This window comes from Oncorhynchus nerka, linkage group LG12 (assembly GCF_034236695.1).
Source record: "Oncorhynchus nerka isolate Pitt River linkage group LG12, Oner_Uvic_2.0, whole genome shotgun sequence".
NCBI classification, from domain to species: Eukaryota; Metazoa; Chordata; class Actinopteri; order Salmoniformes; family Salmonidae; genus Oncorhynchus; species Oncorhynchus nerka.
The window spans coordinates 87,513,245-87,538,904 of NC_088407.1; the positions used below are offsets into that span (position 1 = coordinate 87,513,245).

Genomic DNA, 25,660 nt, shown 5'->3' on the forward strand with positions numbered 1-25,660 from the left:
GGACTCTAACCCCTGTCTCTCCCCCACCACCCCAGGTGAGACACCCCTCTATAACTCTAACCCCTGTCTCTCCCCCCCCACCACCCCAGATGAGACACCCCTCTAACCCCTGTCTCTCCCCCACCACCCCAGATGAGACAGCCCTCTAACCCCTGTCTCTCCCCCACCACCCCAGGTGAGACACCCCTCTATGACTCTAACCCCTGTCTCTCCCCCACCACCCCAGGTGAGACACCCCTCTATGACTCTAACCCTCGTCTCTCCCCCACCACCCCAGGTGAGACACCCCTCTATGACTCTAACCCCTGTCTCTCTCCCCACCACCCCAGGTGAGACAGCCCTCTAACCCCTGTCTCTCCCCCCACCACCCCAGGTGAGACAGCCCTCTAACCCTCGTCTCTCCCCACCACCCCAGATGAGACACCCCTCTAACCCCTGTCTCTCCCCCCACCACCCCAGATGAGACACCCCTCTATGACTCTAACCCTGTCTCTCCCCCACCACTCCAGGTGAGACACCCCTCTATGACTCTAACCCTGTCTCTCCCCCACCACCCCAGATGAGACACCCTCTATGACTCTAACCCCTGTCTCTCCCCCACCACCCCAGGTGAGACACCCCTCTATGACTCTAACCCCTGTCTCTCGCCCACCACCCCAGGTGAGACACCCCTCTATGACTCTAACCCCTGTCTCTCCCCCACCACCCCAGATGAGACACCCCTCTATGACTCTAACCCCTGTCTCTCCCCCACCACCCCAGATGAGACACCCCTCTATGACTCTAACCCCTGTCTCTCCCCCACCACCCCAGATGAGACACCCCTCTAGGACTCTAACCCCTGTCTCTCCCCCACCACCCCAGGTGAGACACCCCTCTATGACTCTAACCCTGTCTCTCCCCCACCACCCCAGATGAGACACCCCTCTATGACTCTAACCCCTGTCTCTCCCCCACCACCCCAGATGAGACACCCCTCTATGACTCTAACCCCTGTCTCTCCCCCACCACCCCAGATGAGACACCCCTCTATGACTCTAACCCCTGTCTCTCCCCCACCACCCCAGATGAGACACCCCTCTATGACTCTAACCCCTGTCTCTCCCCACCACCCCAGATGAGACACCCCTCTAACCCCTGTCTCTCCCCCACCACCCCAGATGAGACACCCCTCTAACCCCTGTCTCTCCCCCACCACCCCAGATGAGACACCCCTCTATGACTCTAACCCCTGTCTCTCCCCCCACCACCCCAGATGAGACACCCCTCTATGACTCTAACCCCTGTCTCTCCCCACCACCCCAGATGAGACACCCCTCTAACCCCTGTCTCTCCCCCACCACCCCAGATGAGACACCCCTCTATGACTCTAACCCCTGTCTCTCCCCACCACCCTAGATGAGACACCCCTCTATGACTCTAACCCCTGTCTCTCCCCCACCACCCCAGATGAGACACCCCTCTATGACTCTAACCCCTGTCTCTCCCCCACCACCCCAGATGAGACACCCCTCTAACCCCTGTCTCTCCCCCACCACCCCAGATGAGACACCCCTCTAACCCCTGTCTCTCCCCCACCACCCCAGATGAGACACCCCTCTAACCCCTGTCTCTCCCCACCACCCCAGATGAGACACCCCTCTAACCCCTGTCTCTCCCCACCACCCCAGATGAGACACCCCTCTATGACTCTAACCCCTGTCTCTCCCCCCCCACCACCCCAGATGAGACACCCCTCTAACCCCTGTCTCTCCCCCCACCACCCCAGATGAGACACCCCTCTATGACTCTAACCCCTGTCTCTCCCCCCACCACCCCAGATGAGACACCCCTCTAACCCCTGTCTCTCCCCCACCACCCCAGATGAGACACCCCTCTATGACTCTAACCCCTGTCTCTCCCCCCACCACCCCAGATGAGACACCCCTCTAACCCTGTCTCTCTCCCCCACCACCCCAGATGAGACACCCCTCTATGACTCTAACCCTGTCTCTCCCCCACCACCCCAGATGAGACACCCCTCTATGACTCTAACCCCTGTCTCTCCCCACCACCCCAGGTGAGACACCCTCTATGACTCTAACCCCTGTCTCTCCCCCACCACCCCAGATGAGACACCCTCTAACCCCTGTCTCTCCCCCCACCACCCCAGATGAGACACCCTCTATGACTCTAACCCCTGTCTCTCCCCCACCACCCCAGGTGAGACACCCCTCTATGACTCTAACCCCTGTCTCTCCCCACCACCCCAGGTGAGACACCCCTCTATGACTCTAACCCCTGGCTCTCCCCCACCACCCCAGGTGAGACACCCCTCTATGACTCTAACCCCTGTCTCTCCCCCACCACCCCAGGTGAGACAGCCCTCTAACCCTGTCTCTCCCCCACCACCCCAGGTGAGACAGCCCTCTAACCCTCGTCTCTCCCCACCACCCCAGGTGAGACAGCCCTCTAACCCCTGTCTCTCCCCCCACCACCCCAGGTGAGACAGCCCTCTAACCCCTGTCTCTCCCCCCACCACCCCAGGTGAGACAGCTGGTGCCACAGAGGGACCAGGCCCTGATCGAGGAGCACGCCCGCCAGCAGAACAACGAACGTCTCCGGAGGCAGTTTGCCAACCAGGCCAATGTCATCGGGCCCTGGATACAAACCAAGATGGAGGTGAGTCTACACAGAGCAGAGCAGGTACAGTTGGTACAGAACGGAACAGGTAGAGTTGGTACTGGACAGAACAGGCAGAGTTGGTTCTGGACAGAACAGGTAGAGTTGGTTCTGGACAGAACAGGTAGAGTTGGTTCTGGACAGAACAGGTAGAGTTGGTTCTGGACAGAACAGGTAGAGTTGGTTCTGGACAGAACAGGTAGAGTTGGTTCTGGACAGAACAGGTAGAGTTGGTACTGGACAGAACAGGTAGAGTTGGTACTGGACAGAACAGGAACAGGTAGAGTTGGTACTGACAGACAGAACACTGGACAGAACAGAGTTGGTACTGGACAGAACAGGTAGAGTTGGTACTGGACAGAACAGGTAGAGTTGGTACTGGACAGAACAGGTAGAGTTGGTACTGGACAGAACAGGTAGAGTTGGTACTGGACAGAACAGAACAGGTAGAGTTGGTACTGGACAGAACAGAACAGGTAGAGTTGGTACTGGACAGACCAGAACAGGTAGAGTTGGTACTGGACAGACCAGAACAGGTAGAGTTGGTACTGGACAGACCAGAACAGGTAGAGTTGGTACTGGACAGAACAGGTAGAGTTGGTACTGAACAGAACAGGTAGAGTTGGTACTGGACAGAACAGGTAGAGTTGGTACTGGACAGAACAGGTAGAGTTGGTACTGGACAGAACAGGTAGAGTTGGTACTGGACAGAACAGAACAGGTAGAGTTGGTACTGGACAGAACAGGTAGAGTTGGTACAGGTAGAGTTGGTACTGGACAGGACTGGACAGAACAGGTAGAGTTGGTACTGACAGACAGAACAGGTAGAGTTGGTACTGGACAGAACAGAGTTGGTACTGGACAGAACAGGTAGAGTTGGTACTGGACAGAACAGGGTACTGGACAGTTGGACCAGAACAGGTAGAGTTGGTACTGGACAGACCAGAACAGGTAGAGTTGGTACTGGACAGAACAGGTAGAGTTGGTACTGGACAGAACAGGTAGAGTTGGTACTGGACAGACAGAACAGGTAGAGTTGGAGTTGGTTGGTACTGAACAGAACAGGTAGAGTTGGTACTGGACAGAACAGGTAGAGTTGGTACTGGACAGAACAGGTAGAGTTGGTACTGGACAGAACAGGTAGAGTTGGTACTGGACAGAACAGGTAGAGTTGGTACTGGACAGAACAGGTAGAGTTGGTACTGGACAGAACAGGTAGAGTTGGTACTGGACTGGACAGAACAGGTAGAGTTGGTACTGGACAGAACAGAACAGGTAGAGTTGGTACTGGACAGAACAGGTAGAGTTGGTACTGGACAGAACAGGTAGAGTTGGTACTGGACAGAACAGGTAGAGTTGGTACTGGACAGACCAACAGGTAGAGTTGGTACTGGACAGACCAGAACAGGTAGAGTTGGTACTGACAGACAGAACAGGTAGAGTTGGTACTGGACAGACAGAACAGGTAGAGTTGGTACTGGAACAGAACAGGTAGAGTTGGTACTGGACAGAACAGAACAGGTAGAGTTGGTACTGGACTGGACAGACCAGAACAGGTAGAGTTGGTACTGGACAGGTAGAGTTGGTACTGGACAGAACAGGTAGAGTTGGTACTGGACAGACAGAACAGGTAGAGTTGGTACTGGACAGAACAGGTAGAGTTGGTACTGGACAGAACAGGTAGAGTTGGTACTGGACAGAACAGGTAGAGTTGGTACTGGACAGAACAGGTAGAGTTGGTACTGGACAGACCAGAACAGGTAGAGTTGGTACTGGACAGACCAGAACAGGTAGAGTTGGTACTGGACAGACCAGAACAGGTAGAGTTGGTACTGGACAGAACAGGTAGAGTTGGTACTGAACAGAACAGGTAGAGTTGGTACTGGACAGACCAGAACAGGTAGAGTTGGTACTGGACAGAACAGGTAGAGTTGGTACTGGACAGACCAGAACAGGTAGAGTTGGTACTGGACAGACAGAACAGGTAGAGTTGGTACTGGACAGACCAGAACAGGTAGAGTTGGTACTTGGTACTGGACAGACAGAACAGGTAGAGTTGGTACTGGACAGAACAGGTAGAGTTGGTACTGGACAGACCAGAACAGGTAGAGTTGGTACTGGACAGACCAGAACAGGTAGAGTTGGTACTGGACAGACCAGAACAGGTAGAGTTGGTACCAGAACTGGTACTGGACAGACCAGAACAGGTAGAGTTGGTACTGGACAGAACAGAACAGGTAGAGTTGGTACTGGACAGAACAGAACAGGTAGAGTTGGTACTGGACAGAACAGGTAGAGTTGGTACTGGACAGAACAGGTAGAGTTGGTACTGGACAGAACAGGTAGAGTTGGTACTGGACAGACCAGAACAGGTAGAGTTGGTACTGGACAGACAGAACAGGTAGAGTTGGTACTGGACAGACCAGAACAGGTAGAGTTGGTACTGGACAGACCAGAACAGGTAGAGTTGGTACCAGTTGGTAACAGGTAGAGTTGGTACTGGACAGACCAGAACAGGTAGAGTTGGTACTGGACAGACAGAACAGGTAGAGTTGGTACTGAACAGACCAGAACAGGTAGAGTTGGTACTGGACAGACCAGAACAGGTAGAGTTGGTACTGGACAGACCAGAACAGGTAGAGTTGGTACTGGGACAGACCAGAACAGGTAGAGTTGGTACTGGACAGACCAGAACAGGTAGAGTTGGTACTGGACAGACCAGAACAGGTAGAGTTGGACAGACCAGAACAGGTAGAGTTGGTACTGGACAGACCAGAACAGGTAGAGTTGGTACTGGACAGACCAGAACAGGTAGAGTTGGTACTGACAGACAGGTAGAGTTGGACCAGAACAGGTAGAGTTGGTACTGGACAGACCAGAACAGGTAGAGTTGGTACTGGACAGACCAGAACAGGTAGAGTTGGTACTGGACAGACCAGAACAGGTAGAGTTGGTACTGGACAGACCAGAACAGGTAGAGTTGGTACTGACAGACCAGAACAGGTAGAGTTGGTACTGGACAGACCCAGAACAGGTAGAGTTGGTACTGGACAGACCAGAACAGGTAGAGTTGGTACTGAACAGAACAGGTAGAGTTGGTAACAGGTAGAGTGGACAGAACAGGTAGAGTTGGTACTGGACAGACAGAACAGGTAGAGTTGGTACTGGACAGACCAGAACAGGTAGAGTTGGTACTGGACAGACCAGAACAGGTAGAGTTGGTACTGGACAGAACAGGTAGAGTTGGTACTGGAGGACCAGAACAGGTAGAGTTGGTACTGGACAGACCAGAACAGGTAGAGTTGGTTGGTACTGGACAGACCAGAACAGGTAGAGTTGGTACTGGACAGACCAGAACAGGTAGAGTTGGTACTGGACAGACCAGAACAGGTAGAGTTGGTACTGGACAGACCAGAACAGGTAGAGTTGGTACTGGACAGACCAGAACAGGTAGAGTTGGTACTGGACAGACCAGAACAGGTAGAGTTGGTACTGGACAGAACAGAACAGGTAGAGTTGGTACTGGACAGACCAGAACAGGTAGAGTTGGTACTGGACAGACCAGAACAGGTAGAGTTGGTACTGGACAGACCAGAACAGGTAGAGTTGGTACTGGACAGAACAGGTAGAGTTGGTACTGGACAGACCAGAACAGGTAGAGTTGGTACTGGACAGACCAGAACAGGTAGAGTTGGTACTGGACAGAACAGGTAGAGTTGGTACTGGACAGAACAGGTAGAGTTGGTACTGGACAGAACAGGTAGAGTTGGTACTGGACAGACAGAACAGGTAGAGTTGGTACTGGACAGAACAGGTAGAGTTGGTACTGACCAGAACAGGTAGAGTTGGTACTGGACAGAACAGAACAGGTAGAGTTGGTACTGGACAGACCAGAACAGGTAGAGTTGGTACTGGACAGAACAGGTAGAGTTGGTACTGGACAGAACAGGTAGAGTTGGTACTGGACAGAACAGGTAGAGTTGGTACTGGACAGAACAGGTAGAGTTGGTACTGGACAGAACAGGTAGAGTTGGTACTGGACAGAACAGAACAGGTAGAGTTGGTACTGACAGAACAGTTGGTACTGGACAGAACAGGTAGAGTTGGTACTGGACAGACCAGAACAGGTAGAGTTGGTACTGGACAGAACAGAACAGGTAGAGTTGGTACTGGACAGAACAGGTAGAGTTGGTACTGGACAGAACAGGTAGAGTTGGTACTGGACAGACCAGAACAGGTAGAGTTGGTACTGGACAGACCAGAACAGGTAGAGTTGGTACTGGACAGACCAGGAGGTGTTGGTACTGGACAGGACAGTTGGTACTGGACAGAACAGGTAGAGTTGGTACTGGACAGAACAGGTAGAGTTGGTACTGGACAGAACAGGTAGAGTTGGTACTGGACAGAACAGGTAGAGTTGGTACTGGACAGACAGAACAGGTAGAGTTGGTACTGGACAGAACAGGTAGAGTTGGTACTGGACAGGACAGAACAGGTAGAGTTGGTACTGGACAGGACAGAACAGGTAGAGTTGGTACTGAACAGAACAGGTAGAGTTGGTACTGGACAGAACAGGTAGAGTTGGTACTGGACAGAACAGGTAGAGTTGGTACTGGACAGAACAGGTAGAGTTGGTACTGGACAGAACAGGTAGAGTTGGTACTGGACAGACCAGAACAGGTAGAGTTGGTACTGGACAGAACAGGTAGAGTTGGTACTGGACAGAACAGGTAGAGTTGGTACTGGACAGACCAGAACAGGTAGAGTTGGTACTGGACAGACCAGAACAGGTAGAGTTGGTACTGGACAGACCAGAACAGGTAGAGTTGGTACTGGACAGACCAGAACAGGTAGAGTTGGTACTGGACAGAACAGAACAGGTAGAGTTGGTACTGGACAGACCAGAACAGGTAGAGTTGGTACTGGACAGAACAGGTAGAGTTGGTACTGGACAGACAGAACAGGTAGAGTTGGTACTGGACAGAACAGAACAGGTAGAGTTGGTACTGGACAGAACAGGTAGAGTTGGTACTGGACAGAACAGGTAGAGTTGGTACTGGACAGGTAGAGTTGGTACAGACAGAACAGGTAGAGTTGGTACTGACCAGAACAGGTAGAGTTGGTACTGAACAGAACAGGTAGAGTTGGTACTGGACAGGTAGAGTTGGTACTGACAGACAGTTGGACTGGACAGAACAGGTAGAGTTGGTACTGGACAGAACAGGTAGAGTTGGTACTGGACAGAACAGTTGGTACTGGACAGACCAGAACAGGTAGAGTTGGTACTGGACAGACAGAACAGGTAGAGTTGGTACTGGACAGAACAGAACAGGTAGAGTTGGTACTGGACAGGACAGAACAGGTAGAGTTGGTACTGGACAGGACAGAACAGGTAGAGTTGGTACTGGACAGAACAGGTAGAGTTGGTACTGGACAGAACAGGTAGAGTTGGTACTGGACAGACAGAACAGGTAGAGTTGGTACTGGACAGAACAGGTAGAGTTGGTACTGGACAGAACAGGTAGAGTTGGTACTGGACAGAACAGGTAGAGTTGGTACTGGACAGACCAGAACAGGTAGAGTTGGTACTGGACAGACCAGAACAGGTAGAGTTGGTACTGGACAGAACAGACAGAACAGGTAGAGTTGGTACTGGACAGACCAGGAACAGGTGACAGAACAGGTAGAGTGGTACTGGACAGAACAGGTAGAGTTGGTACTGGACAGAACAGGTAGAGTTGGTACTGGACAGACCAGAACAGGTAGAGTTGGTACTGGACAGAACAGAACAGGTAGAGTTGGTACTGGACAGAACAGAACAGGTAGAGTTGGTACTGGACAGAACAGAACAGGTAGAGTTGGTACTGGACAGAACAGGTAGAGTTGGTACTGGACAGACAGAACAGGTAGAGTTGGTACTGGACAGTTGGTACTGGACAGAACAGAACAGGTAGAGTTGGTACTGGACAGAAGAACAGGTTGGTACTGGACAGAACAGGTAGAGTTGGTACTGGACAGACAGAACAGGTAGAGTTGGTACTGGACAGACAGAACAGGTAGAGTTGGTACTGGACAGAACAGGTAGAGTTGGTACTGGACAGGACAGAACAGGTAGAGTTGGTACTGGTACTGGACAGAACAGGTAGAGTTGGTACTGGACAGACAGAAGTTGGTAGGTAGAGAGTTGGTACTGGACAGAACAGGAGAGTTGGTACTGGACAGAACAGGTAGAGTTGGTACTGGACAGAACAGAACAGGTAGAGTTGGTACTGGACAGACAGAACAGGTAGAGTTGGTACTGGACAGAACAGTTGGTACTGGACAGAACAGGTAGAGTTGGTACTGGACAGACCAGAACAGGTAGAGTTGGTACTGGACAGACAGAACAGGTAGAGTTGGTACTGGACAGACCAGAACAGGTAGAGTTGGTACTGGACAGACCAGAACAGGTAGAGTTGGTACAGGTAGAGTTGGTACTGGACAGAACAGGTAGAGTTGGTACTGACAGACAGAACAGGTAGAGTTGGTACTGGACAGACCAGAACAGGTACTGGACAGTTAGAGTGGTACTGGACAGACAGAACAGGTAGAGTTGGTACTGGACAGAACAGAACAGGTAGAGTTGGTACTGGACAGAACAGAACAGGTAGAGTTGGTACTGGACAGAACAGAACAGGTAGAGTTGGTACTGGACAGAACAGGTAGAGTTGGTACTGGACAGACCAGAACAGGTACTGGACAGAACAGAACAGGTAGAGTTGGTACTGGACAGGACAGAACAGGTAGAGTTGGTACTGGACAGGACAGAACAGGTAGAGTTGGTACTGGACAGAACAGGTAGAGTTGGTACTGGACAGAACAGGTAGAGTTGGTACTGACCAGAACAGGTAGAGTTGGTACTGGACAGACAGAACAGGTAGAGAACAGGTAGAGTTGGTACTGGACAGAACAGAACAGGTAGAGTTGGTACTGGACAGAACAGAACAGGTAGAGTTGGTACTGGACAGACCAGAACAGGTAGAGTTGGTACTGACCAGAACAGGTAGAGTTGGACTGGACAGAACAGGTAGAGTTGGTAGTGGACAGACCAGAACAGGTAGAGTTGGTACTGGACAGACAGAACAGGTAGAGTTGGTACTGGACAGACCAGAACAGGTAGAGTTGGTACTGGACACAGAACAGGTAGAGTTGGTACTGGACAGAACAGGTAGAGTTGGTACTGGACAGAACAGAACAGGTAGAGTTGGTACTGGACAGAACAGAACAGGTAGAGTTGGTACTGGACAGAACAGGTAGAGTTGGTACTGGACAGACCAGAACAGGTAGAGTTGGTACTGGACAGAACAGGTAGAGTTGGTACTGGACAGAACAGGTAGAGTTGGTACTGGACAGACCAGAACAGGTAGAGTTGGTACTGGACAGACCAGAACAGGTAGAGTTGGTACTGGACAGACCAGAACAGGTAGAGTTGGTACTGGACAGACCAGAACAGGTAGAGTTGGTACTGGACAGACCAGAACAGGTAGAGTTGGTACTGGACAGACCAGAACAGGTAGAGTTGGTACTGGACAGACCAGAACAGGTAGAGTTGGTACTGGACAGACCAGAACAGTTGGTACTGGACAGACCAGAACAGTTGGTACTGACAGACAGAACAGTTGGACTGGACAGAACAGGTAGAGTTGGTACTGGACAGAACAGGTAGAGTTGGTACTGGACAGAACAGGTAGAGTTGGTACTGGACAGACCAGAACAGGTAGAGTTGGTACTGGACAGACAGAACAGTACTGGACAGACAGAACAGGTAGAGTTGGTACTGGACAGAACAGGTAGAGTTGGTACCAGAACAGGTAGAGTTGGTACTGGACAGACCAGAACAGGTAGAGTTGGTACTGGACAGACCAGAACAGGTAGAGTTGGTACTGGACAGACCAGAACAGGTAGAGTTGGTACTGGACAGACCAGACCAGAACAGGTAGAGTTGGTACTGGACAGAACCAGAACAGGTAGAGTTGGTACTGACAGACAGAACAGGTAGAGTTGGTACTGACAGACAGTACTGGACAGAACAGGTAGAGTTGGTACTGGACAGAACAGAACAGGTAGAGTTGGTACTGACCAGACAGAACAGGTAGAGTTGGTACTGGACAGAACAGGTGGACAGAACAGGTTGGTACTGGACAGACCAGAACAGGTAGAGTTGGTACTGGACCAGAACAGGTAGAGTTGGTACTGGACAGACCAGAACAGGTAGAGTTGGTACTGGACAGACCAGAACAGGTAGAGTTGGTACTGGACAGACCAGAACAGGTAGAGTTGGTACTGGACAGACCAGAACAGGTAGAGTTGGTACTGGACAGACCAGAACAGGTAGAGTTGGTACTGGACAGACCAGAACAGGTGGTACTGGACTGGACAGAGTTGGTACTGGACAGACCAGAACAGTTGGTACTGGACAGACCAGAACAGGTAGAGTTGGTACTGGACAGACCAGAACCAGAACAGGTAGAGTTGGTACTGGACAGACCAGAACAGGTAGAGTTGGTACTGGACAGACAGAACAGAACCAGAAGGTAGAGTTGGTACTGGACAGACCAGAACAGGTAGAGTTGGTACTGGACAGACCAGAACAGGTAGAGTTGGTACTGGACAGACCAGAACAGGAGTTGGTACTGGACAGACCAGAACAGGTAGAGTTGGTACTGGACAGACCAGAACAGGAGTTGGTACTGGACAGACCAGAACAGGTAGAGTTGGTACTGGACAGACCAGAACAGGTAGAGTTGGTACTGGACAGACCAGAACAGACCAACAGAGTTGGTACTGACAGACCAGAACAGGTAGAGTTGGTACTGGACAGACCAGAACAGGTAGAGTTGGTACTGGACAGACCAGAACAGGTAGAGTTGGTACTGGACAGACCAGAACAGGTAGAGTTGGTACTGGACAGACCAGAACAGGTAGAGTTGGTACTGGACAGAACAGAACAGGTAGAGTTGGTACTGGACAGAACAGAACAGGTAGAGTTGGTACTGGACAGAACAGAACAGGTAGAGTTGGTACTGGACAGACCAGAACAGGTAGAGTTGGTACTGGACAGAACAGGTAGAGTTGGTACTGGACAGACCAGAACAGGTAGAGTTGGTACTGGACAGAACAGGTAGAGTTGGTACTGGACAGACCAGAACAGGTAGAGTTGGTACTGGACAGACCAGAACAGGTAGAGTTGGTACTGGACAGGACAGAACAGGTAGAGTTGGTACTGGACAGGACAGAACAGGTAGAGTTGGTACTGGACAGACCAGAACAGGTAGAGTTGGTACTGGACAGACCAGAACAGGTAGAGTTGGTACTGGACAGAACAGGTAGAGTTGGTACTGGACAGACCAGAACAGGTAGAGTTGGTACTGGACAGACCAGAACAGGTAGAGTTGGTACTGGACAGACCAGAACAGGTAGAGTTGGTACTGGACAGACCAGAACAGGTAGAGTTGGTACTGGACAGAACAGGTAGAGTTGGTACTGGACAGACAGAACAGGTAGAGTTGGTACTGGACAGACCAGAACAGGTAGAGTTGGTACTGGACAGACCAGAACAGGTAGAGTTGGTACTGGACAGACCAGAACAGGTAGAGTTGGTACTGGACAGACCAGAACAGGTAGAGTTGGTACTGGACAGACCAGAACAGGTAGAGTTGGTACTGGACAGACCAGAACAGGTAGAGTTGGTACTGGACAGAACAGGTAGAGTTGGTACTGAACAGAACAGGTAGAGTTGGTACTGGACAGAACAGGTAGAGTTGGTACTGGACAGAACAGGTAGAGTTGGTACTGGACAGAACAGGTAGACTGGACAGACCAGAACAGAACAGGTAGAGTTGGTACTGGACAGACCAGAACAGGTAGAGTTGGTACTGGACAGACCAGAACAGGTAGAGTTGGTACTGGACAGACCAGAACAGGTAGAGTTGGTACTGGACAGACCAGAACAGGTAGAGTTGGTACTGGACAGACCAGAACAGTTGGTACTGGACAGAACAGGTAGAGTTGGTACTGGACAGACCAGAACAGGTAGAGTTGGTACTGGACAGACCAGAACAGGTAGAGTTGGTACTGGACAGACCAGAACAGGTAGAGTTGGTACTAGAGTTGGTACTGGACAGACCAGAACAGGTAGAGTTGGTACTGACAGACAGAACAGGTAGAGTTGGTACTGGACAGAACTGTACTGACAGACAGAACAGGTAGAGTTGGTACTGGACAGACCAGAACAGGTAGAGTTGGTACTGGACAGAACAGGTAGAGTTGGTACTGGACAGACCAGAACAGGTAGAGTTGGTACTGGACAGACCAGAACAGTTGGTACTGGACAGAGGTAGAGTTGGTACTGGACAGACCAGAACAGGTAGAGTTGGTACTGGACAGACCAGAACAGGTAGAGTTGGTACTGGACAGACCAGAACAGGTAGAGTTGGTACTGGACAGACCAGAACAGGTAGAGTTGGTACTGGACAGACCAGAACAGGTAGAGTTGGTACTGGACAGAACAGAACAGAACAGGTAGAGTTGGTACTGGACAGACAGAACAGGTAGAGTTGGTACTGGACAGACAGAACAGGTAGAGTTGGTACTGGACAGACAGAACAGGTAGAGTTGGTACTGGACAGACAGAACAGGTAGAGTTGGTACTGGTACTGGTACTGGACAGAACAGGTAGAGTTGGTACTGGACAGAACAGAACAGGTAGAGTTGGTACTGGACAGACCAGAACAGGTAGAGTTGGTACTGGACAGACAGAACAGAACAGGTAGAGTTGGTACTGACAGACAGAACAGGTAGAGTTGGTACTGGACTGACAGAACAGGTAGAGTTGGTACTGGACAGAACAGTTGGTAGAGTTGGTACTGACAGACAGAACAGGTAGAGTTGGTACTGACAGACCAGAACAGGTAGAGTTGGTACTGGACAGAACAGGTAGAGTTGGTACTGGACAGAACAGGTAGAGTTGGTACTGGACAGAACAGGTAGAGTTGGTACTGGACAGGACAGAGACAGAACAGTACTGTGAACAGAGTTGGTACTGGACAGACCAGAACAGGTAGAGTTGGTACTGGACAGACCAGAACAGGTAGAGTTGGTACTGGACAGAACAGAACAGGTAGAGTTGGTACTGGACAGAACAGGTAGAGTTGGTACTGGACAGAACAGGTAGAGTTGGTACTGAACAGAACAGGTAGAGTTGGTACTGGACAGAACAGAACAGGTAGAGTTGGTACTGGACAGACCAGAACAGGTAGAGTTGGTACTGGACAGACCAGAACAGGTAGAGTTGGTACTGGACAGAACAGAACAGGTAGAGTTGGTACTGGACAGGACAGAACAGGTAGAGTTGGTACTGGACAGACCAGAACAGGTAGAGTTGGTACTGGACAGAACAGAACAGGTAGAGTTGGTACTGGACAGAACAGGTAGAGTTGTAAGTGTCAAATACGCTTGGATTCAGACCACAACTTTTATCACCCCTGTCATCCTCAAAAACAGTTTTGTATGTGTTCTCACGCCTGTTTCTATTCACAATCTAATTCGAACATTCTTTCCAGTAGGTCTTGACTCACCCTCTCCTCATGTATTCTGCTCCCTCTTCTCCTCCCTGTGTTTCTCTCTCTGCAGGAGATTGGCCGTATCTCCATCGAGATGCACGGAACCCTGGAGGATCAGCTGACCCACCTCCGCCAATACGAGAAGAACATCGTCAACTACAAGCCAAAGATCGACCAATTGGAGGGAGACCACCAGCTGATTCAGGAAGCTCTGATCTTCGACAACAAACACACCAACTATACCATGGAGGTGAGAAGCGCACATCTACACAACACTACACTATGGATTTACTGTAAGTAACACACGACTACACAACACACAACTACACACTACAGATCCCAAGAGAGGGTACAAGTTGATCTTTACAGATCCCAAGAGAGGGTACAAGTTGATCTGTACTGATCACCGCTACAGATCCATAGAGAGGGTACAAGTTGATCTGTACTGATCACCGCTACAGATCCCAAGAGAGGGTACAAGTTGATCTGTACTGATCACCGCTACAGATCCCAAGAGAGGGTACAAGTTGATCTGTACTGATCACCGCTACAGATCCCAAGAGAGGGTACAAGCTGATCTGTACTGATCACCGCTACAGATCCCAAGAGAGGGTACAAGCTGATCTGTACTGATCACTGCTACAGAGCCCAAGAGAGGGTACAAGCTGATCTTTACTGATCACCGCTACAGATCCCAAGAGAAGGTACAAGTTGATCTTTACTGATCACTGCTACAGATCCATAGAGAGGGTACAAGTTGATCTGTACTGATCACTGCTACAGATCCTTAGAGAGGGTACAAGTTGATCTGTACTGATCACCGCTACAGATCCATAGAGAGGGTACAATTGATCTTTACTGATCACCGCTACAGATCCATAGAGAGGGTACAATTGATCTTTACTGATCACCGCTACAGATCCATAGAGAGGGTACAATTGATCTTTACTGATCACCGTTACAGATCCCAAGAGAGGGTACAAGTTGATCTTTACTGATCACCGTTACAGATCCCAAGAGAGGGTACAAGTGGTATAGAATAGATGATCTGATCTTACGACGACCATCTTCAAACTTCTTGGTGTCTCAACTTCTTTCTTTCAATTCAATTTTCTCTCTTTCTTTCCCCTCTCTCTACCTGTCTATCTGTTTCTCTCTTTCCTCTCTCTCTCCTCCTCTCCCTCTTGTCCTCTCTCCTCCTTTCACCCTCTCCTCCTCTCCCTCTCTTGTCCTCCCTCCCTCTTTCCCTCTCTCCTCCTCTCCTCCCTCTCTCCTCCTCTCCCTCTCTCCTCCTCTCCCTCTCTCGTCCTCCCTCCCTCTGTCCCTCTCTCCGTCTGTCCCGCTCTCCCTCTCTCCTCCTACCTCCCTTTGTCCCTCTCCCTCCCTCTCTCATCCTCCCTGCAGCATATCCGTGTGGGCTGGGAGCAGCTCCTGACCACCATCGCCAGAACCATCAACGAGATCGAGAACCAGATTCTGACGCGGGACGCCAAGGGCATCAGCCAGGACCAGATGAACGAGTTCAGAGCCTCCTTCAACCACTTCGACAGGGTCAGTTTCACAGAGAAGAGACCGTACAGGGAGGAAGAGGTGCTGTGGGGGGGGTTAGAGACCGTACAGGGAGGAAGAGGTGCTGTGGGGGTTAGAGACCGTACAGGGAGGAAGAGGTGCTGTGGGGGGTTAGAGACCGTACAGGGAGGAAGAGGTGCTGTGGGGGGGTTAGAGACCGTACAGGGAGGAAGAGGTGCTGTGGGGGGGGGGTTAGAGACCGTACAGGGAGGAAGTGGTGCTGTGGGGGGGGGGTTAGAGACCGTACAGGGAGGAAGAGGTGCTGTGGGGGGGTTAGAGACCGTACAGGGAGGAAGAGGTGCTGTGGGGGGGTTAGAGACAGTACAGGGAGGAAGAGGTGCTGTGGGGGGGGGTTAGACCGTTTTAAGTCACATATACTGTACAGTACACTCATATTGCCTAACTACTGAATTGTACGGATCTGAATATCGTTATGGACGATGTGTTTTCCACATATTTAGACCACATGAGCAAAGCGAGGAGGTTGAGGTGGACGGAGGATCGTTTGTTGGGTCATTGAACCATGTTATTCCTCTCATAGTGGCACTAACAAACTACAGGACGTGCATCATGTAGATAATCAACCAGGACCAACTGATAACATCGATAGTGATGTTTGAACTAATCTAACTTCACCATATCTGTTGATGAAGAGAAAGGAGATGATACATTAACACACGTGTCCCAGGGAGCCCCGCCCAGGCAAACCGGTGACCCAGAGTGTTATGTTGCATATTGGCTGTGTGTCTGGGGCCCCCTAGCAGCCTCAGGGCCCTGAGTGTTATGTTGCATATTGGCTGGGCCGGCCCTTCACTCCAATAGCTCGGTTTCCGTCCAATTGGCGACAGATTTTCATGCTAATATTGTAAAATCCTGATTTAAAAAAAAAAAATAGAAATGTTCCCACCAGTGGTGTGTTTCAGCCAAACAAGACTCGTTACAGATACAGTGCATTGTGACATCATAGTACAAACAAGACTCGTTACAGATACAGTGCATTGTGACATCATAGTACAAACAAGACTCGTTACAGATACAGTGCATTGTGACATCATAGTACAAACAAGACTCGTTATAGATACAGTGCATTGTGACATCATAGTACAAACAAGACTCGTTACAGATACAGTGCAAACAAGACTCGTTACAGATACAGTGCATTGTGACATCATAGTGCAAACAAGACTCGTTACAGATACAGTGCATTGTGACATAGTGCAAACAAGACTCGTTACAGATACAGTGCATTGTGACATAGTGCAAACAAGACTCGTTACAGATACAGTGCATTGTGACATAGTGCAAACAAGACTCGTTACAGATACAGTGCATTGTGACATAGTGCAAACGACTCGTTACAGATACAGTGCATTGTGACATAGTGCAAACAAGACTCGATACAGATACAGTGCATTGTGACATAGTGCAAACAAGACTCGTTACAGATACAGTGCATTGTGACATAGTACAAACAAGACTCGTTACAGATACAGTGCATTGTGACATAGTACAAACAAGACTCGATACAGTGCATTGTGACATAGTACAAACAATACTCGTTACAGATACAGTGCATTGTGACATAGTACAAACAAGACTCGTTACAGATACAGTGCATTGTGACATAGTGCAAACAAGACTCGATACAGTGCATTGTGACATAGTGCAAACAAGACTCGTTACAGATACAGTGCAAACAAGACTCGTTACAGATACAGTGCATTGTGACATAGTGCAAACAAGACTCGATACAGTGCATTGTGACATAGTACAAACAAGACTCGTTACAGATACAGTGCATTGTGACATAGTGCAAACAAGACTCGATACAGTGCATTGTGACATAGTACAAACAAGACTCGTTACAGATACAGTGCATTGTGACATAGTGCAAACAAGACTCGTTACAGATACAGTGCATTGTGACATAGTGCAAACAAGACTCGTTACAGATACAGTGCATTGTGACATAGTGCAAACAAGACTCGTTACAGATACAGTGCATTGTGACATAGTGCAAACAAGACTCGTTACAGATACAGTGCATTGTGACATAGTGCAAACAAGACTCGTTACAGATACAGTGCATTGTGACATAGTACAAATAAGACTTGTTAAAGATACAGTGCAAACAAGACTCGTTACAGATACAGTGCATTGTGACATAGTACAAATAAGACTTGTTAAAGATACAGTGCAAACAAGACTCGTTACAGATACAGTGCATTGTGACATCATAGTGCAAACAAGACTCGTTACAGATACAGTGCATTGTGACATAGTGCAAACAAGACTCGTTACAGATACAGTGCATTGTGACATAGTGCAAACAAGACTCGTTACAGATACAGTGCATTGTGACATAGTGCAAACAAGACTCGTTACAGATACAGTGCATTGTGACATAGTGCAAACAAGACTCGTTACAGATACAGTGCATTGTGACATAGTGCAAACAATACTCGTTACAGATACAGTGCATTGTGACATAGTACAAACAAGACTCGTTACAGATACAGTGCATTGTGACATAGTACAAACAAGACTCGATACAGTGCATTGTGACATAGTACAAACAATACTCGTTACAGATACAGTGCATTGTGACATAGTACAAACAAGACTCGTTACAGATACAGTGCATTGTGACATAGTGCAAACAAGACTCGATACAGTGCATTGTGACATAGTGCAAACAAGACTCGTTACAGATACAGTGCAAACAAGACTCGTTACAGATACAGTGCATTGTGACATAGTGCAAACAAGACTCGATACAGTGCATTGTGACATAGTACAAACAAGACTCGTTACAGATACAGTGCATTGTGACATAGTGCAAACAAGACTCGATACAGTGCATTGTGACATAGTACAAACAAGACTCGTTACAGATACAGTGCATTGTGACATAGTGCAAACAAGACTCGTTACAGATACAGTGCATTGTGACATAGTGCAAACAAGACTCGTTACAGATACAGTGCATTGTGACATAGTGCAAACAAGACTCGTTACAGATACAGTGCATTGTGACATAGTGCAAACAAGACTCGTTACAGATACAGTGCATTGTGACATAGTGCAAACAAGACTCGTTACAGATACAGTGCATTGTGACATAGTACAAACAAGACTCGTTACAGATACAGTGCATTGTGACATAGTACAAACAAGACTCGTTACAAATACAGTGCATTGTGACATAGTACAAACAAGACTCGATACAAATACAGTGCAAACAAGACTCGTTACAGATACAGTGCATTGTGACATCATAGTACAAACAAGACTCGTTACAAATACAGTGCATTGTGACATAGTACAAACAAGACTCGTTACAAATACAGTGCAAACAAGACTCGTTACAGATACAGTGCATTGTGACATCATAGTACAAACAAGACTCGTTACAGATACAGTGCATTGTGACATAGTGCAAACAAGACTCGTTACAGATACAGTGCATTGTGACATAGTACAAACAAGACTCGTTACAGATACAGTGCATTGTGACATAGTACAAACAAGACTCGTTACAGATACAGTGCATTGTGACATAGTACAAACAAGACTCGTTACAGATACAGTGCATTGTGACATAGTACAAACAAGACTCGTTACAGATACAGTGCATTGTGACATAGTACAAACAAGACTCGATACAGTGCATTGTGACATAGTACAAACAAGACTCGTTACAGATACAGTGCAAACAAGACTCGTTACAGATACAGTGCATTGTGACATAGTACAAACAAGACTCGTTACAGATACAGTGCAAACAAGACTCGTTACAGATACAGTGAAAACAAGACTCGTTACAGATACAGTGCATTGTGACATAGTGCAAACAAGACTCGTTACAGATACAGTGCATTGTGACATAGTGCAAACAAGACTCGTTACAGATACAGTGCATTGTGACATAGTACAAACAAGACTCGTTACAGATACAGTGCATTGTGACATAGTACAAACAAGACTCGTTACAGATACAGTGCATTGTGACATCATAGTACAAACAAGACTCGTTACAGATACAGTGCATTGTGACATAGTACAAACAAGACTCGTTACAGATACAGTGCATTGTGACATAGTACAAACAAGACTCGTTACAGATACAGTGCAAACAAGACTCGTTACAGATACAGTGCATTGTGACATAGTGCAAACAAGACTCGTTACAGATACAGTGCATTGTGACATAGTGCAAACAAGACTCGTTACAGATACAGTGCATTGTGACATCATAGTACAAACAAGACTCGTTACAGATACAGTGCATTGTGACATCATAGTACAAACAAGACTCGTTACAGATACAGTGCATTGTGACATAGTACAAACAAGACTCGTTACAGATACAGTGCATTGTGACATAGTACAAACAAGACTCGTTACAGATACAGTGCATTGTGACATAGTGCAAACAAGACTCGATACAGTGCATTGTGACATAGTACAAACAAGACTCGTTACAGATACAGTGCATTGTGACATAGTGCAAACAAGACTCGTTACAGATACAGTGCATTGTGACATAGTGCAAACGACTCGTTACAGATACAGTGCATTGTGACATAGTACAAACAAGACTCGTTACAGATACAGTGCAAACAAGACTCGTTACAGATACAGTGCATTGTGACATAGTACAAACAAGACTCGTTACAGATACAGTGCATTGTGACATAGTGCAAACAAGACTCGTTACAGATACAGTGCATTGTGACATAGTGCAAACAAGACTCGTTACAGATACAGTGCATTGTGACATAGTACAAACAAGACTCGTTACAGATACAGTGCATTGTGACATAGTGCAAACAAGACTCGTTACAGATACAGTGCATTGTGACATAGTGCAAACAAGACTCGTTACAGATACAGTGCATTGTGACATAGTGCAAACAAGACTCGTTACAGATACAGTGCATTGTGACATAGTACAAACAAGACTCGTTACAGATACAGTGCATTGTGACATAGTGCAAACAAGACTCGTTACAGATACAGTGCATTGTGACATAGTACAAACAAGACTCGTTACAGATACAGTGCATTGTGACACGCCAAATGAAAAATAAATCCACTTTCAACTCTTTTTTTTTTTTTTTCGCAAAAATACCTACTCTGATCTTGGCACATGCCCTCTAGCCAACAGCTCACAGATACAGTGTGGCTATACTTTAAAAATGTTATTTAACCAAGCAAGTCAGTTAAGAATGACTGCCTAGGAACAATGGGTTAACTTCCTTGTTCAGGGGCAGAACGACAGATTTGTACCTTGTCAGCTCGGGGATTTGATCTTGCAACCTTCCGGTTACTAGTCCAACGCTCTAACCACTAGGCTACCCTGCCACCTCTACACTCTAACCACTAGGCTACCCTGCCACCTCTACACTCTAACCACTAGGCTACCCTGCCGCCTCTACACTCTAACCACTAGGCTACCCTGCCGCCTCTACACTCTAACCACTAGGCTACCCTGCCGCCTCTACACTCTAACCACTAGGCTACCCTGCCGCCTCTACACTCTAACCACTAGGCTACCCTGCCGCCTCTACACTCTAACCACTAGGCTACCCTGCCGCCTCTACACTCTAACCACTAGGCTACCCTGCCGCCTCTACACTCTAACCACTAGGCTACCCTGCCGCCTCTACACTCTAACCACTAGGCTACCCTGCCGCCTCTACACTCTAACCACTAGGCTACCCTGCCGCCTCTACACTCTAACCACTAGGCTACCCTGCCGCCTCTACACTCTAACCACTAGGCTACCCTGCCGCCTCTACACTCTAACCACTAGGCTACCCTGCCGCCCTACACTCTAACCACTAGGCTACCCTGCCGCCCCTACACTCTAACCACTAGGCTACCCTGCCGCCCCTACACTCTAACCACTAGGCTACCCTGCCGCCTCTACACTCTAACCACTAGGCTACCCTGCCGCCCCTACACTCTAACCACTAGGCTACCCTAACCAGGGCCGCCTCTACACTCTAACCACTAGGCTACCCTGCCGCCTCTACACTCTAACCACTAGGCTACCCTGCCACCCCTACACTCTAACCACTAGGCTACCCTGCCACCTCTACACTCTAACCACTAGGCTACCCTGCCACCCCTACACTCTAACCACTAGGCTACCCTGCCACCTCTACACTCTAACCACTAGGCTACCCTGCCACCTCTACACTCTAACCACTAGGCTACCCTGCCACCCCTACACTCTAACCACTAGGCTACCCTGCCACCTCTACACTCTAACCACTAGGCTACCCTGCCACCTCTACACTCTAACCACTAGGCTACCCTGCCACCCCTACACTCTAACCACTAGGCTACCCTGCCACCTCTACACTCTAACCACTAGGCTACCCTGCCACCTCTACACTCTAACCACTAGGCTACCCTGCCACCTCTACACTCTAACCACTAGGCTACCCTGCCGCCTCTACACTCTAACCACTAGGCTACCCTGCCGCCTACACTCTAACCACTAGGCTACCCTGCCACCTCTACACTCTAACCACTAGGCTACCCTGCCGCCTCTACACTCTAACCACTAGGCTACCCTGCCGCCTCTACACTCTAACCACTAGGCTACCCTGCCGCCTCTACACTCTAACCACTAGGCTACCCTGCCGCCTCTACACTCTAACCACTAGGCTACCCTGCCGCCTCTACACTCTAACCACTAGGCTACCCTGCCGCCCCTACACTCTAACCACTAGGCTACCCTGCCACCTCTACACTCTAACCACTAGGCTACCCTGCCACCCCTACACTCTAACCACTAGGCTACCCTGCCACCTCTACACTCTAACCACTAGGCTACCCTGCCACCTCTACACTCTAACCACTAGGCTACCCTGCCACCCCTACACTCTAACCACTAGGCTACCCTGCCACCTCTACACTCTAACCACTAGGCTACCCTGCCACCTCTACACTCTAACCACTAGGCTACCCTGCCACCCCTACACTCTAACCACTAGGCTACCCTGCCACCTCTACACTCTAACCACTAGGCTACCCTGCCACCTCTACACTCTAACCACTAGGCTACCCTGCCACCTCTACACTCTAACCACTAGGCTACCCTGCCACCTCTACACTCTAACCACTAGGCTACCCTGCCACCTCTACACTCTAACCACTAGGCTACCTGCCACCTCTACACTCTAACCACTAGGCTACCCTGCCACCTCTACACTCTAACCACTAGGCTACCCTGCCGCCTCTACACTCTAACCACTAGGCTACCCTGCCGCCTCTACACTCTAACCACTAGGCTACCCTGCCGCCTCTACACTCTAACCACTAGGCTACCCTGCCACCTCTACACTCTAACCACTAGTCTACCCTACCTCCTCTACACTCTAACCACTAGTCTACCCTGCCACCTCTACACTCTAACCACTAGACTACCCTGCCACCTCTACACTCTAACCACTAGTCTACCCTACCACCTCTACACTCTAACCACTAGGCTACCCTACCGCCTCTACACTCTAACCACTAGTCTACATGATGAGACTATTATGGATAAGAGCATTGTATTTGTTTATCCATTTTAACTAGACGTGTCAAGAACAAATTCTTATTTACAATGACAGCCTTCCCCCCCCCGGCCAAACCCGGACGACCCCGAGCCAATTGTGCGCCGCCCTGTGGGACTCCCGATCACGGCCGGTTGTGATACAGCCCGGGGATCGAACCAGGGTCTTTAGTGAGGCCTTTAGCACTGAAATGCAGTGCCTTAGACATCTGCGCCACTCGTGAGGGTAGTCTACATGATGAGATTATTATTTTATTTTTTTGTCAAACGGCAGTCAAGCATCGATCGTCATGGTCACCATGGTCACCACGGTCACCACGAGAAGAATAAAGGTTAGGACTGTGAACTGTTACCACCCTGTGATAACACCCGATTTAATCTGTAGCCTGATGAACGGCTTTCTACGACATCATAGTGGAGGAAGAACCCCCAAACACATCACATCGTCTCGTGACTCCAAGTGTACTTCAATATAGATTCTTATTATATCAATATTTATTTATTATTATTATTATTATTTATTTATATTATACACGGCGTTTCCATTTCTCTCATTTCTTTTACGCATAAAAACACTATTCCTATTTCCATCTCCTCTGTCTTTTACACATAAAAACACTATTCCTATTTCCATCTCCTCTGTCTTTTACACATAAAAACACTATTCCTATTTCCATCTCCTCTGTTTTTTACACATAAAAACACTATTCCTATTTCCATCTCCTCTGTCTTTTACGCATAAAAACACTATTCCTATTTCCATCTCCTCTGTCTTTTACACATAAAAACACTATTCCTATTTCCATCTCCTCTGTCTTTTACACATAAAAACACTATTCCTATTTCCATCTCCTCTGTATAAAAACACTATTCCTATTTCCATCTCCTCTGTATAAAAACACTATTCCTATTTCCATCTCCTCTGTCTTTTACGCATAAAAACACTATTCCTATTTCCATCTCCTCTGTCTTTTACGCATAAAAACACGTGGATGTAATTGTGGTCAGTGAGTGTAATTTCCATTAGGATAAAATAAAATTATCTACTTTCTACTGTAGATATGTAAATTCAACATTTTTGTTTATTCTGTTGTTACTAGCGATAGGCCTATTTCTAAAAACATTTAATTAAAAAAAACATTTTTAAAGTAATTATGTGGACCCCCCTGCAGTACCTCTGTGGACCCCCCCCACCCCAGTTTGAATAATGTAGTCCCCTATTGCTATTTAACCTATGTGGTGCTATGTACCCAAGCTCAGTCCCAGGGACCCCTCAGGCAGGGGGGGGGGGGGTTGGTTTTTGTCCTAGCACTACACAGCTGAATCAACTCATCATCAAGCTTTGATGAATTGAATTAGCTGTATAGTGCTAGGGCAAAAAAACAAAATGTGCCCCCTTTTGGGGTCCCCGGGACCGAGTTTGGGAAACACTGTGTTACTGTATATGATGTGAAATGAATGATACCTCGTACTGTCTACTATAGTCTGCTGGCCACACTGCACCTAACAGCTCTGAATGCCTCCATATGACACAGCACCTCACCTCAGGTCCTAATGTTTGGCACTGTTGTGTTTTCTGTCTCTTCTTGTGCATGGTCCCAACCCCTTATCAACCATCCCCAACCCCTTATCAACCACCCCCCCTACCCCCAACCCCTTATCAACCACCCCCAACCCTTATCAACCACCCCCAACCCCTTATCAACCACCACCAACCCCTTATCAACCATCCCCCTACCCCCAACCCCTTATCAACCACCCCAACCCCTTATCAACCACCCCCAACCCCTTATCAACCAACCCCTTATCAACCACCCCCAACCCCTTATCAACCACCCCCAACCCTTATCAAACCCCTTATCAACCACCCCCAACCCCTTATCAACCATCCCCAACCCTTATCAACCACCCCCAACCCCTACCCCCAACCCCCTTATCAACCACCCCCAACCCCTTATCAACCATCCCCAACCCTTATCAACCACCCCCAACCCCTTATCAACCACCCCAACCCCTTATCAACCATCCCCAACCCCTTATCAACCACCCCCAACCCCTTATCAACCATCCCCCTACCCCCAACCCTTATCAACCACCCCCAACCCCTACCCCCAACCCCTTATCAACCACCCCCAACCCCTTATCAACCACCCCCAACCCTTATCAACCATCCCCAACCCCTTATAAACCACCCCCAACCCCTACCCCCAACCCCTTATCAACCACCCCCAACCCCTTATCAACCATCCCCAACCCC

The 25,660-nt window shown here is 48.7% G+C and overlaps 1 protein-coding gene across 4 annotated transcripts in view; it reads left to right on the top strand.

The window, feature by feature from the left end:
- The window catches only part of LOC115127375 (alpha-actinin-1), a 239,408-nt gene that overhangs the window by 206,713 nt on the left and 7,035 nt on the right, over positions 1 to 25,660 (top strand). For all 4 annotated transcript variants that reach the window (XM_065025923.1, XM_065025921.1, XM_065025922.1 and 1 more), the window contains 3 exons: positions 2,527 to 2,661; positions 14,332 to 14,511; positions 15,666 to 15,812. In XM_065025923.1, coding sequence (XP_064881995.1) covers positions 2,527 to 2,661; positions 14,332 to 14,511; positions 15,666 to 15,812 — 462 coding nt within the window. The remainder of the gene's footprint in view (positions 1 to 2,526; positions 2,662 to 14,331; positions 14,512 to 15,665; positions 15,813 to 25,660) is intronic.